The sequence below is a fragment of the Delphinus delphis genome, chromosome 10, assembly GCF_949987515.2.
Source record: "Delphinus delphis chromosome 10, mDelDel1.2, whole genome shotgun sequence".
Lineage (NCBI taxonomy): Eukaryota > Metazoa > Chordata > Mammalia > Artiodactyla > Delphinidae > Delphinus > Delphinus delphis.
The window spans coordinates 42,767,488-42,781,296 of NC_082692.2; the positions used below are offsets into that span (position 1 = coordinate 42,767,488).

The window sequence follows — 13,809 nt, forward strand, 5'->3', positions numbered from 1 at the left end:
GGAGTGAATCCTCCTACAAAATAATACAATCTGGGGGGAGGGATAAATTAAGAGTTTGGCATTAACAGATACACACTACTATATATAAAATGGAAAAACAACAAAGCCCTACTGTATAGCAAAGGGAACTATATTCAGTATCTTGTAATAACCTATACTGGAAAAAATCTGAAAAAGAATATATACATATATGTATATATACATATGACTGAATCACTTTGCTGTACACCTAAAACTAGCACAACTTTGTAAATCAACTATATTTCAATCTTAAAAATAAATAAATAAAATAAATAATACAATCTATCTCAACTCCCTTTCTACACGTGAGCAGCATGAGGCTCAGAGGTTAAACTAACTTGTCCAAGGCTACTGCAGCCAGTGGATGACTCAACTAAGATTGCGATGGAGTTCTGGTTCCAAAGCCAGGGTTCTTTGCTATGAGCAGTCAAGTTGAAAAGTAGAGAGGTAAACGTTGCAGTTCTCCCCTCTATGACTCTTTCATCTTTCAAGCCAAATCTATTCTGATACATCGTGTTGTCTCAAGAACCTAAGGGTCATCTTTGATTTAACTTTGCATTTTTAATATCAAATAAAACTCTAAATTATATAATATTTTAAAATGATATAATTTATTGAGCACTTATTTTGTGCCAAGCACAGTTCCAAACTCTCTTTGTATATTGTCACATTTAATTTTTAATTAAATTTTGTGGTTGGCATTATCCAATTTTAAATCAAAGGGAACAGAGGACCAGTAAGTTGCCTAAAATGACAGCTCTGGGGGGAGGCAGAATCCAGGTCTGATTCTGATGCTTCTGCTACTCTGCTTTCTGACCATTCTGCTTTCCAACAGAAAGCTCTTTGTTTTAAATATGCCCTTACACTTCCTCTCTTCTCTAATCCAACTTCTCCCACCTATTTTTATTTTTCATCTTCCCATGCCTAAACTGCTGCTGTTTCTTCCTTATTAGATCTCCCCATCATGGATAGACTAATTCTCGAACTTTGACTTGATCTTGTTATTTCTGTGTGCTCTCCACTGCCCCTGCTTTCATCTCTCCCACATCTGAATGCCTTCATCCAATTTTCAAGGACACCCAAAATGTAAATCAACCTTATTTCCCACCATTCATCAAATGTGTACCTTTTCCCTAGGTGTCCCTCATCAATTCCCACTGCGCTTGAATCACAGTATTCACCTTACGCAAAATTCCATTGAGAACTTCATGAGAACAGGGTCATGTACCATCCCACGAATGTATCCCATGTTGATTGTCATGGCGCTAGCTTTGAAGTAGGAAATAATTACTCAACTGGAAAATCTTTACTTGGGTCCAAATATGCTGGTTTCTGTTCTATGATCCTGTGGACATTTATAGGTGATTAGGTATAAGTGATCCATGAACTCTTAGCTCTGCTGGAATGGCTCTCCAAAGTAGAGGGCAGATTCTAAATTCTCCATATCCCATGAGGACATGTTGAGAAATTGAAGAATAATAGATTAACTAGCAGCAAACCTGGAATTAATGTTGCATCACGCCAACCACTCCAAGAGGCAATAAGAGTAGTGTTTGGGAGGTCAGACATCTCTCAAACCACAGGGTGAAAATTTTTCTTGACTCCCGGGAGTAGAGAACAAGAGAAATTATGGTGTCAGGTGCTTGTGAATATGTGTGCTTAATAGAGGGCAGGATTATAAATTAGAGCCTACATTGATGGGCACAAAATATTGTTCGTATGGTGTTCTCTGAATTTCCATTGACTAAGTACAAATAAGAATCCTTAATAAATATTTATGCCCACCCAAATACATAAATATTTGCCTCTAAGTCACATATGCCCCTGTTTTGCAAGATTTTTAAATGGATTCCCAGATATAACCCATGGAGAAAATAAATGTAGGTAAAGTGTGTCCCACTAGTATAGTATATACTTGCAGCAAAAAAGCACATAGTTTATTTTGTCTTACCTAGAATTTTACAAAGTTGTCTACTTATGGGCTCTTTGATTTTTCTAACACATAAAAGTATTCTGCAGAACTAGTGTTTCATGGAACAGCTTAGAAAACTGCCTCTTCTAACAAACCTGGACTTTACTATGTCTACCTGGAATCAGGTTTCTGAAATAGAAAATGACAGGTTTTACTTCAGTCATTTGGCCTCAGGAAATCTTTCTAAGGAAAGGAGACAAGGGAGAAAGGAAGGAAGGGAAAAGGGAAGGAGATAAAGAACCATAAAAGGAATCCCTTCTCTTATCCCTGTTTCCCTTCCCTTCATCCCCACCTGTGCATACTTCTTCTCATGGAAGTTCCCAAGAGCTCTGTTATTTTAATATTATTTTTCACTCTCAAAAATCTTGCAAACATAGGTATTACTCGTCTCATTTTACAAATGAGAAAACTGAAGCTCAGAGAAATTCTCAAAATTCTCCTCATCCGATGACCAAGATGCTTACTCCTAGCCCATCAATGAACAAACTTGACTGCTAGAATTAATCACCAGGTGAAATAGTTTCTTAACAGATTTTTTTTGATTGGGCAACAATATGCATGGCAGTTGGTACACTGAATTTACATTTTAAGAAGTGGTGATAATATGTGATTAATGTGAAGACCCTTGGCTAATGTCAGTTAAAGATGAGAAAGAACTAAACATGATATAGATATATATTTCAAAATGTATGTCACTGCACAGGGACAGATGTGTTATTTCAGACATGAAACTTGCTCATACACACTTTTCGGCCATCAGATAATTGCATGGGCATGGCATTGTGTCATCCATGTTATACTATAAATTAGATGGATATGATGTCTATTCTCAAGAAGGTTACTGTCTAAGAAGAATTAATAGTACATCTCATACTTTGATATTCAACTTTTTGCTGAAATTTCGCAAATGTATGTGCATTGAAAAAATACTACAATTGTATACCATTTTTCTCATTTTAAAACTCAGTAACTTACAAAATTTTCTGAATCACCTCATCATTCCAAATGACTATGAAGACTCTCCAAAAATGTATCTCTACCCTTTATTTTTTTCCCTAACTCTCTTTTTCTTGGTGTTTTCCATCAGTGTTTGAAACAATTGTGTACACCTGCCAGGTAAAGTCTTGTACATTTCCAAAAGGGTAGACAGTAGTGAATCATTCAATTCCAAAGACATCAGAAAGCTATCTGGACAATTAATAGTATTGTCACGTATACTTTTTCATTAAAAAAATTCTGTACATTAAAAACCTCCAGACATGAAAACATAAACTTTTAAAATTAATAAAATATAGTGTAGATTATTCCCATTCTTAGCTTACATTTGTCTTATTACAAGACTTCCTATATAACTCAAGGTAAAAATTCAAGATCTCCTAGAATGTAATTCACAGTAAAAATTACTGTTCAATTTTGGGAACACATTTTTGTCTATTGAACTCATTCCAGATATAGGCAGATTTAAACCATGGGATTACTTTATATTTTTCATCTGATACTCAGGTTATATTGATGTAGACATACATTACAGCAACAACAAAAAATAGTTACACTGCTGTTTTGTGTATTATTTTTTGTATGCCCTTTGCCTGGTGAATACTCTGGAAAGCTTTACATATGGTCCTAACTCTACGTCTGTAAAAACGGAAAATACTCATATTGATATCATAGTCTAAGATATCACCTTGAAAATTGCGGCATTCATTTTTTAAAATATTTCTGTTAAATGTCAAAGTTAAAGTGGTTGATTTAGTTGATCTGAAATTGAAAATGATGAACATATTTCAGAGGTGTGTGCAAGTTGAAAAATCCTACAGGTATACGTGAGGCATTTCAGATGCTTTAGTTATTAGATATTATGTATTCTATTGTGATTTTCATCAACAGAAAATTATATATATGTATATTATATATATAATCATGGAGATTTGTGATCAGATAATACTACTAAATGCTTCTTATTGTACAACACTATCAAATTCAACTGGTCCCTATTATTTTTCAAACTATTTCCTAATCCATATGGCTGCCACATTAGAAAAACCTGAAAATGTTTTACATGCTTTTGTGGTCTCCACGACATTTTTTTAAAATATATATTTGGTAGAAAATTTTGCTACAAATTACGTCTTCACTATTTATCAGCTCTGTGATCTTGGACAAGACAGCTATTCTGAGTCTGAGTTTCTTTAAGTTGAGCTAATAATTCCTACGTGGCTAGTTGTTATAAAATTTAAACAGTGTTTGTCAAAGTGCCTTGTAAAGTATGAAGCACCATATACATGGAAGTAAAGCATTTTGTATGTTACATGAGTACGTACATGCATCTCTCTCTGCCATTCTGTGTACATATATATGAATATATATATTCTTCCAGCATCATCATCATCACCTAGGAAGCTTTAAGAGATTCAGAATCTCTGCATTATCCCAGACCTACTGAATCAAAATTGGCATTTTAAGATAAACAGAAGATTCATATTAATGTTTGGAAAGCATTGCTCTGTGTGGTCTAGTGACAGTGAGACCTCTCTCTCTCTATCTATCTATCTCTCTCCCCACAAACACACTTATACATGTAGCAGCCAGAGAGCTAGGCAGTGATACCAACAAAGGAAAGTAGATTTATCATCTTAAGTTCATAAAAGAACAGCCTAGAACGCTACTTCCTATTTTAATTAGAACTGACCTTCAATAGTAATAGAAGGGCAAAAAGTATTAAACGGCTCATTCCTGGAATGGTGATGACAGTCCAGAATGAGGCAGAATGGAGCACTGCACTGAAATTTTGACTAAAATAATCTAAGAAGTCCCATCCAATTTTGTAATTCTACCCTACATACACACTTGCGTATTTACAGATATATACCCTAACCACAAATATTCTATTCCTATTTTTGATCTATATCTTTAGATCTATTTTGTATGAGCCCAAAACTGCAGATGACAGATTTTTTTCTTACTTTCAAGCTTTAAAACATGGCCTTCTAACACAATAATACTATATTGATAAAATCTAGTGTTAGTTTTCAGAAATAGTATAATTTGCATTCCAATTGCCATCTCAGTGACTATTTCATTATTTGCAGAAACTATTAAGAAAAACATAGAACATTTGAAATATTTTAGTAATGCAGTTGAAACTCACCATAATCACCAAGCAAATCCATTAGACATGTGAACACCACTGTCATTCAACCACAGATAAAAGAGTGGTTACCAGGCTTGTCAATGCAGTCATTTACTAACACTGAGCTTTTGGCTCATGACAAAAGATCTAGGCAAATATTCTTGAAGGTATACTTATTAATTTATATGCTTTTTGGTTTTTTTTGTTTTTGTTTTTGATATACAGAAAGCTGTACATATTTAATGCATACAGCTTGATGAGTTTGAAGATAAGTATACACCATGAAACCATCACCACAATCTATACCATAAGCATATCCATCACCTCCAAAGATTCCCTGCCATCCTCTATTATTATTTTGTGTGATAATGTAAATGATCAGGACCCTATGGGGCTTTCCTGGGACAGACCCCTCCCCCATACCCTCTGTTTTAGCTCCTAGCATCTGATGCACATTTCCTGAGTTTTTCAGATGCTTAAACCACCACCAAATGGAAGAAATTAACTACTTGATGATCATGAGCATGTAGTCTGAAACTTCTGATGCCTAAGGATTGATAATGTTAACTGCCCAGTTACCTCAATATCAACCAGTCAGAGAATTGTGCATGAGCTGATCACATACCCTGCAACCCCTCCCCTCCCCTGGCCTTTAAAATGCTTTTCTGGAACCCTGCAGGGAGTTCAGGGTAATTTGAGTATGAGCCACCCATTTTCCTTGCTGGGCCCTGCAATAAACCTTTCTCTGCTCCAAACTCTGATATTTCAGTTTGTTTGGGCTCACTGTGTGTTGGGCACACGAACTTGCATTTAGTAATAATTTGAGCACTTAACCTAAGATCTACCTTCTCAGAAAAATTGTAAGCATACAATTCAGTATTGCTAATGATAGGCACTATGGTGTACAGTAGATTCCTAGACTCATTCATCTTGCATCACTGAAACTTTATACCTGTTGACTAATAACTCCTAAGTTTCCACTTCCCCCCAGCCCCTGGCAACCACAGTGTGTTTAGCCACAGTGGAAGAAAATAAACCTAAGACATGCTTTTATCTTCTTTGAAGTTTGTGAACTAAATAAAAGAATATGCCTCATTGATGCATACTATGACTGTTTAGGGAAAGCATATTATTTAGTTGGTTTAGTTTTTACTACATACATTTTAGTAAAAATGATGTTATATCCATGTTAGGTGTTTACACCTTGATTTATTGTATTACTAAAGTATTGGATTTTCAAACTTGTAGATGCTGATATGTTTTCCCTTCTTCCCAGAAGCAATGCTCCTTAGATCCACTTCAGCAGGATGTTTTCATACACTGATGATCAAAAGAGTCCATGATACATGAAATCTCAATCCTGATCATTAGGTGAAACAATTCAAAACTCACCTCTAATTTACATACCTTCAGATGAGAAAATATTGACCAAATTATGAATAAAACTGATCCTGGGATAACCAAGAAGATCATCCTTGAATTTTCATTCTCACTAAGATGTTGCCATGGTATTGGTGCTCTTTTATTTAAACTTAGAAAGTAGACAACAGAATTTTAACTATGCCATGAGATGCATTAATGGGGTAAATTAGGATTTTGGAATTAACATATACACACTACTATATATAAAATAGATAACCAACAAGGACCTACTGTATAGCACAGGGAACTATATTTAATATCTTTTAATAACCTATAATGGAAAAGAATCTGAAAAAGTATATATATATATATATATATATATATATATATATATATATACTATATAAAGACAGCTACAAGAATATATTTTAAAAACTGTTCTATGAAAATGTTCATTTTCATCAAATTTTTCCTCCAATAAGACTCTTCTAGATTATGCTTTATTTAAATTTTAATTGAAGGTTTACAGATTTGCAGTTTGTGCTAAGTTTAATTTCTGTTTCATGAATTCTGACACTTATTTTTAAATCATTACTTTGTATCTGATTTACCACATTTTTTACAATGCATTTACCACTTCATATAAATTATGCAAAGTAGAGGTTTGGTCTGCATCAGCTCTCAGCCAATGCTGTACAAGGCTTTTGGAAGGAAAAAGGAGAAATGATCCCATCTCTGAAGCTCATTTGGGGAGAATACTATATAAATTTGTGCTTACTGTAAGGTTGAAATTAATCTTGATTTCCTGTCAACTGTACAGGGATTTTACAATATAGTTCATAATAATATTTAATTCCTCTAGGGTAGGAGTTAAGAAAAACAAGTCACTGACAGTGTTTATCTATAAATATAGCAGATGGTGTGGGACTGAGGTTGATTATTAACTCTGCCGACTTTAATTTCATGGTTATAAAGCACAGTAAATCTCACTGTTTATAAAAGGTGGGAAAGAATCTCCAATGGGCTTCAGTAGCCAAGAAACCTTCTGTAACATTAATCTCTAACTGATATTTGGTATCCTCCTAGGGTGCAATATTTAAGATTGTGGAGTGACTGCTAGTCACATAAAAATTTTCACTGGGATCATTAGCTAGCATTTCTGTCATTGATCTATTATAACTTTGTTAATGAGTTCCATGTGAGTGAAATGTAGTGAATGAGACAATTCTTTCTATGCCTTGCTAGGTGAATGTTTAACAATTACTTTAGGCAGTTATATATCTAAAAGATAGCCTAATTAATCAAAATCATACCTTTTTTCTTATACAAAGATGAATTGTAATACCTAACTAGGCAAGATGTACTGAATAATCAGCCAGTGTACATTATATACATTTACATTTTGGTCATGAATCTGCCTAAAATATCACAAAATACCATAAAATTTAAAAAGAAACAAAATAATTTATTCTTAATATTCCAATTTATTTAAATATAAGATTTGATTATGATCACTTACTTCACTAAAAATCTGTATGCTTAATTTGATTGAAATTAATTCTTCCCCCAAAAAGGACCACTGTTATAAAAATGGTATTATTTGAAATAGCTCGATTTTTCCATTCCAACTTTCTAGTGAATAACAGAATTATTTTATAACCAAAAAAGTGAAAAAATAATCACAACCTCTACCTCTATTGTTTTTACATTCAGAAGAGGTTGATTTTTCACTTCCCAAGAAGGTCAGACTTTTATAAATATAGGATAATCTGATATATGAGTTGGGGATTAAAACAATCTTGAACTAAAAATGTCTTAACTATGTTGGAGGTCAGACTCCTTGAGAATGAGTTTTCAGTGACAAAATCCTCAGTTACTTTTCTAGCTCTTGTATTGGGCTGCTTCTCCTGGACCCACCCTGAGAGTTTTATTACTGATCTGAAACAGTCTGGCTCCTGTGCTTTCTACCAATTAGTCTCAGCACAGATCTCAAACCTTGACTTCCAAGGAGCTGGCTTCTGACAACATCAGCCCTGGGTGGAGAGAGGCTGAATGGAGCTGTTGGTAATATACCTTCTCATCTCCTTTCCTGTTCAGAGCCTCCTGTCACTCTTGTCATTGGATGCAATACCCTGCTATTTGATACACTCACTTCCACAAAAAACTATCCACTCAGACTTAGACTTCCAGGTCTCAAAATGCATGAAACATCTATAAAAGACAGCAAAGGGTCTCTCAAGTGGAGGCTTTGTCTGTTTCCCACCCCCTTTTTTTAAGTCTCAAAACCCACCTGAACCAATTATCATCAAATAAATTGGTTATTGTGTTATTGGTATGTTTGACATTCATATATGTGTTGACTTGAATCAAAACTAGGGATGATTTCACTTCAAAGTTATCAATAAAGTCACCTAAAATAGTTCTATCAGTTAAGTCTACGGATTACATCTTCTTGTCTTATGAGTTGTGATGTGAGGGTGGAAATGTGTTTAGAAAAACATGGTCGAGAAGACAAGGGCCACAGAATGGCCAACAGGATCCCTTCGGTAAGGCAAAAATAGGTAAAAGCAATAGAAAGTGAAGGGGCTGAAAAGGGAGACAGAATAGGGGAAATAACAAAACCGGATATTGAAGTGTCTAGGTAGAGAGGCAAACAGTGTGATTTGTTTAGGGAGTCTCCCTTACGTACTTTAAGAATTCATAAATACTGTGGGTCTTAGGGAAATGAGATATTGTTAAAAGCACATTCAAACAATCACTCTTGTAAAGAAGGACTCTTTTTCTGTATCACAATGGGTAGCCTTAAATTACTGTGTTTTTTTTTTTCCTAGTCTATGTATAAGGTACTATGAGCTGTCTTATAAAATGTAATCATTTTCCTAGTCATGGTTTGGGGGAAAAAAAAAAAAAAGAAAAACAACCACACAACTTCTATTATGAAATTATTTGATTAAAGGGTGAAAAAAAAGCTGTTAAAATTGAATAAAAGTACTCCCCGTTTCACCCAAATCTATCATATTTTATTAAGATAATATCATAGAAATAAAAATTGTTGCCTTATAATACAAAGCAAATTACAACCCACAGAATAAAGATAATGCATGACTTTTAAATACTTTTATCTCATTTTCATTATTTTCTTTCAGATTATCTGACACTGCATAATGTCAAAGGCATTGCATTGCATAAAGGAAAACATGCAAAGGAAATAACTCTCAGCAGATTTCATTCCCCCTTCAATGGTCAGTGAAAAATCCATCCTCTAAAATATTTTTAGTATTTATTCTCTCTAAAAATCCAGTAATTAAAAAAAATCTTTTGTTTCTAGAAGTCATCTATGCTGTCATGTGCATGGCAGTCACCTGTGGAATTCTTCTCTTGGTGATGGTCAAACTGAGGTAACTGGATGCAAGTCAGAAGGGAAGGGCTAGAAAGGGGCCAGCCCTGTGAAAGCACATTTCACAATGGCAGAGCTTACCAGGGCCGAGAAGGAAAGCTTCTCCATTAAGACTTAGGAAACCATTCTTAATGTGGGATGAGTACATGAAAACGTTACTCTGTCTTCATATGTAAGGTAAATGTGATCACAGGGATTCTTTCATGTTGCATTTTATAAGCACATATGCATTGTTCTCCCAGTGAAATGGCTCCCAATCATTTTCCCCGTTTTCCTACAAAATCCAGATTGAACTTTGCTGCATTCCTTAATCAGATCACTTGCAGGATTAATCAGCTCATATAATGGACCTGCTGTGTACTTCATACACTTTATACTTAACTGAAAATTTACTCTTCACTCTAATTTCTTATATGCTAATGAGCTTTATTCATATTTTACCATGTAGTTATTAAATGAGACATGTAATGAGGCCTCACTGGGTATCCTTAGAAAGACGTATTACTATTGCCTGATGTTAATTCACTCTTTCCAAATCTTCTGTTTTCTTGGCTGCCTTCATTGTGAATGTGAGACCTCAGGTTAGAGATATATCAACTTCTAGATTCCTACATGTCTAGGGTTTAAAATATTTCTACTTATATAACACTTACAAATCGATATAAAGTGGTGTTCAGTTGCTTAGTTTTAATTTAAAAAAACCCCTCATATTTAAATATCAATGCTGTTCATTTGCTTATTCATGATACAAATGTATACATTTTTGTATACAAAATGGAATACAAATATTCCATCACAGAGGTATAATTTGAGTATCATAAATGTTAATGAAGAAATATATATATTAAGTGTATATATACATATATATTATATACATACACATAAAATATACTTATCAGTAAGATTAGGTCTGAGGGCAGCAGAGGTGATGGACATTTCTCTGATCTCATGATGCTCAGAGAAGAAGAGTCAGTAAACTTGATGATGCTTGTACACATATGGTTCCTCAGACTCCAAGGCTTTGATGACCAGACAGATCAAGTGCAAGATTTAGTGGGGAAGGTGTATGGTGGTACCAAGGAGTTGGGCACGTGATGAATGTGTGCTCTGTCTACAGACATTCAAACTTACTTATTTTTAAAAGTAATCCCAGCTAACATATTCCCTTGTTGGACCCAGCTCCTCTGTTTAACTTAATGCTGACCAATATCAATACCAAACACACTGCTTCTCTCCAAGGCCTTAAAAGTTGTATTTGTATGAAAAGATATTCTTTGAGTTCCAAGATATAGTTTAAAGGCCAACAAATAAGAGTCAGTTTCAAGGGGGAAAAATAGCATTTGGAATTTATTAAACTTTCCTTTATTTGGTTTAAAATATTTGCGAGCATGGTTCAGTTACTGGGCCTGCCTAGATATTCCATCACAGAGGTATTGTTTGAGAGAAGCACCAAAAACTTTCTAGCTTAGCAAAAATCTTAAAGGTTTTCAGTCTTTATTTTTTAGTCACTCACTTAATGTATAAACTTCACATCTGCCACCTTGGTTTTATTACAGATTACTGTTGTGCCCCAGGTAGATGAGGCCTATATGGCTACTCAAAATTTCCTATATATCAGCTGTTATTTAACCTCCTTTCTTGCCCTCAGAGAAAGATATATTTCTTTACTGGATGACAATAGGAGTGTTATAGGCAAAAATCTTGAATTGACTCTAATATGTATTTAAAAGCAAATCATTCATATTATATATTATAATATTTTTATTAGTTATAATATCACATTGTAATATATTATAATTATATTATACCATTATTATTATATTACATTTAGTTATCAATTATTTTCCATGCAATTTAAATTTGATCCTTATATGTAATCTGAAAGATCCAGACCCAGGGTTAAGAAATGACAAAAGTAAAAGCCATCATGGAAAGAAGGAACAAAACAAAACAGAAGCATCAGTAACAACAAAACCTGTGTTACTTCACATTGAAGATCAACAATACCTTCTTCATAAAGCAGGCTGTTTGCCACTCACCTGGTGGGCAAGTCTAATCCATGTGAAGCAAATCTTCATGTGAACCATGTGAACCACTCACCTGGTGGGCAAATCTAATCCAGTAAAGATGAAGGATTTTGCATTTACTCCATGTTATGCTAAATTAAAACAGCCCTAAATCTTCAAAGAAATTTGCAGCGAAAACAATGATTAAAGTTTAAATATTTGAGAAAAAAGACTATTTTTCTTTTAGAAAATGGTTACTTGGAGATCATATTTAAGTGCATGATACTTAGAAAGACCATAGAATATTCTACTTTTGAAACTTTGCATTCAAAAACTTAATTATCTTCCCCTCCAGGCATAGAATCCAACCAAAAAATAAGCACAGACACATTTTTAAAATCCTTAAAATAACATACTGTTAACTTTTACTTTTACTTTTATATAGAACCTTCAGAATATCAAGTCAAAACAAGAGACCCTTCACCAATCCAAATACCTGGAGGACTCATGATTCATTGAGAGTCACGAATAATTAACAATCACTTTCTTTAAAGCAAGTCTTTGTAGCCAGTCAACAGAATATCCTATCCATTGTCAACAAAGAAAATGTTAGGATGGATTTAATGATACTGGATCATTAAGTATGTTCATGTAAGGTATAATAATTGGAATGATGTTAGATTTGTTTTTTCTTAGGAAAAAATTCAAGTATAAATTTACAGTGGTATCTTTGGACACTCGTATAGAATTACAAAATTACTCTTGAAGGCAAAAGATAGTGTTATTCTAAGCTACACTCTGCGTAGTTTGTTTCATAATAAATTTGAGTCCATATAAGAATAATTTGTTGTATCATAATATAACATTTTATAGTTAGCAGAGTATTTTCTGATCAGTTTTATAAATACCTATTAACTTGCCAAAAGGAAACTGCTAATAAAAATAACCAGTATATGTGTCATTTGAATATCCATTTCCAAGTCATCAACTACATAATTAGCATTAACTTTAAGTTTCTAAATATATTTGATTAGACGATTAGTCTTAAAAATCGGAAGTGATATCTTTGGATTTTTGTAATTTGAATACTATTGAACTGTACTTTGTTAACTTGATGTTTTTATGTCATATTCATAAAGATGTAAAGCAACTACACTGGCCAAAAAATCCATGTGCATTTCAATGATATATTTCATTTGTAAATTTAATTTTTTCCTATGCGAATTATTATGAACTTCTGCAATGATAAAGTAACATGATAATTGTTACTTTCTATATTGTTACTATAATGTTACTTTTGGCCTGATTTGACATCAGAATATAAGTGTGAATAGAAAATTGTGGAAAAGATGTTTGTTAAGTTGTTGATACATATGTGCTTTTTAACTCTCTGCAATCACATTATACCCATTTCTAAGAACACACATGAGTTAGTTTTATCTGTAGTGATGCAGAGACTCAAATATTCAAGAACAGGAACATATATTTACTGATATATTTACAATTAAAGGTCAAACATTTTCTACCTGTTGGTATCAGATCTATTGCTCTTCACTATACTTCAGATCAAATTGTCTACATTAAATCAAATTTAAAGTTAACATTTGGCTATGTTTACTTGGAGTAATGGAAAAGCCATCCTTTATTTTTTCAAACAGGGAAGAATAACTTGGTGAATCACAAAGCTCCCTCAAGGAGCTCTCCATATTCCAGTGGCTGCTAATTCTCTTAGTTATATGAAGAGAATGTAGGTCTTTCCATTTCCAAGTCACTGCCATTTATTGCAGCCTTACTAATGCCTAGGAAAAGAACTGTTCCCTAGAAAACAGAGGAACAAAGTCAAGTTGCTTTTAGAAATATGTTTGTGTTGAGCAGAAAAGGGGGGGATGGAGTGTGAAGTAATAACTAATAGTTAAAGAGA

At 33.7% G+C, this 13,809-nt stretch overlaps 1 protein-coding gene across 1 annotated transcript in view; it reads left to right on the forward strand.

Moving 5' to 3' along the window:
* Positions 1-12,407, forward strand: part of GFRAL (GDNF family receptor alpha like) — a 57,066-nt gene extending 44,659 nt beyond the window's left edge. Inside the window, 4 exon segments of the mRNA XM_060021644.1 lie at positions 9,632-9,727; positions 9,814-9,883; positions 12,334-12,352; positions 12,354-12,407. Coding sequence (XP_059877627.1) covers positions 9,632-9,727; positions 9,814-9,883; positions 12,334-12,352; positions 12,354-12,407 — 239 coding nt within the window.
* Positions 12,408-13,809: the final 1,402 nt, after the last annotated feature.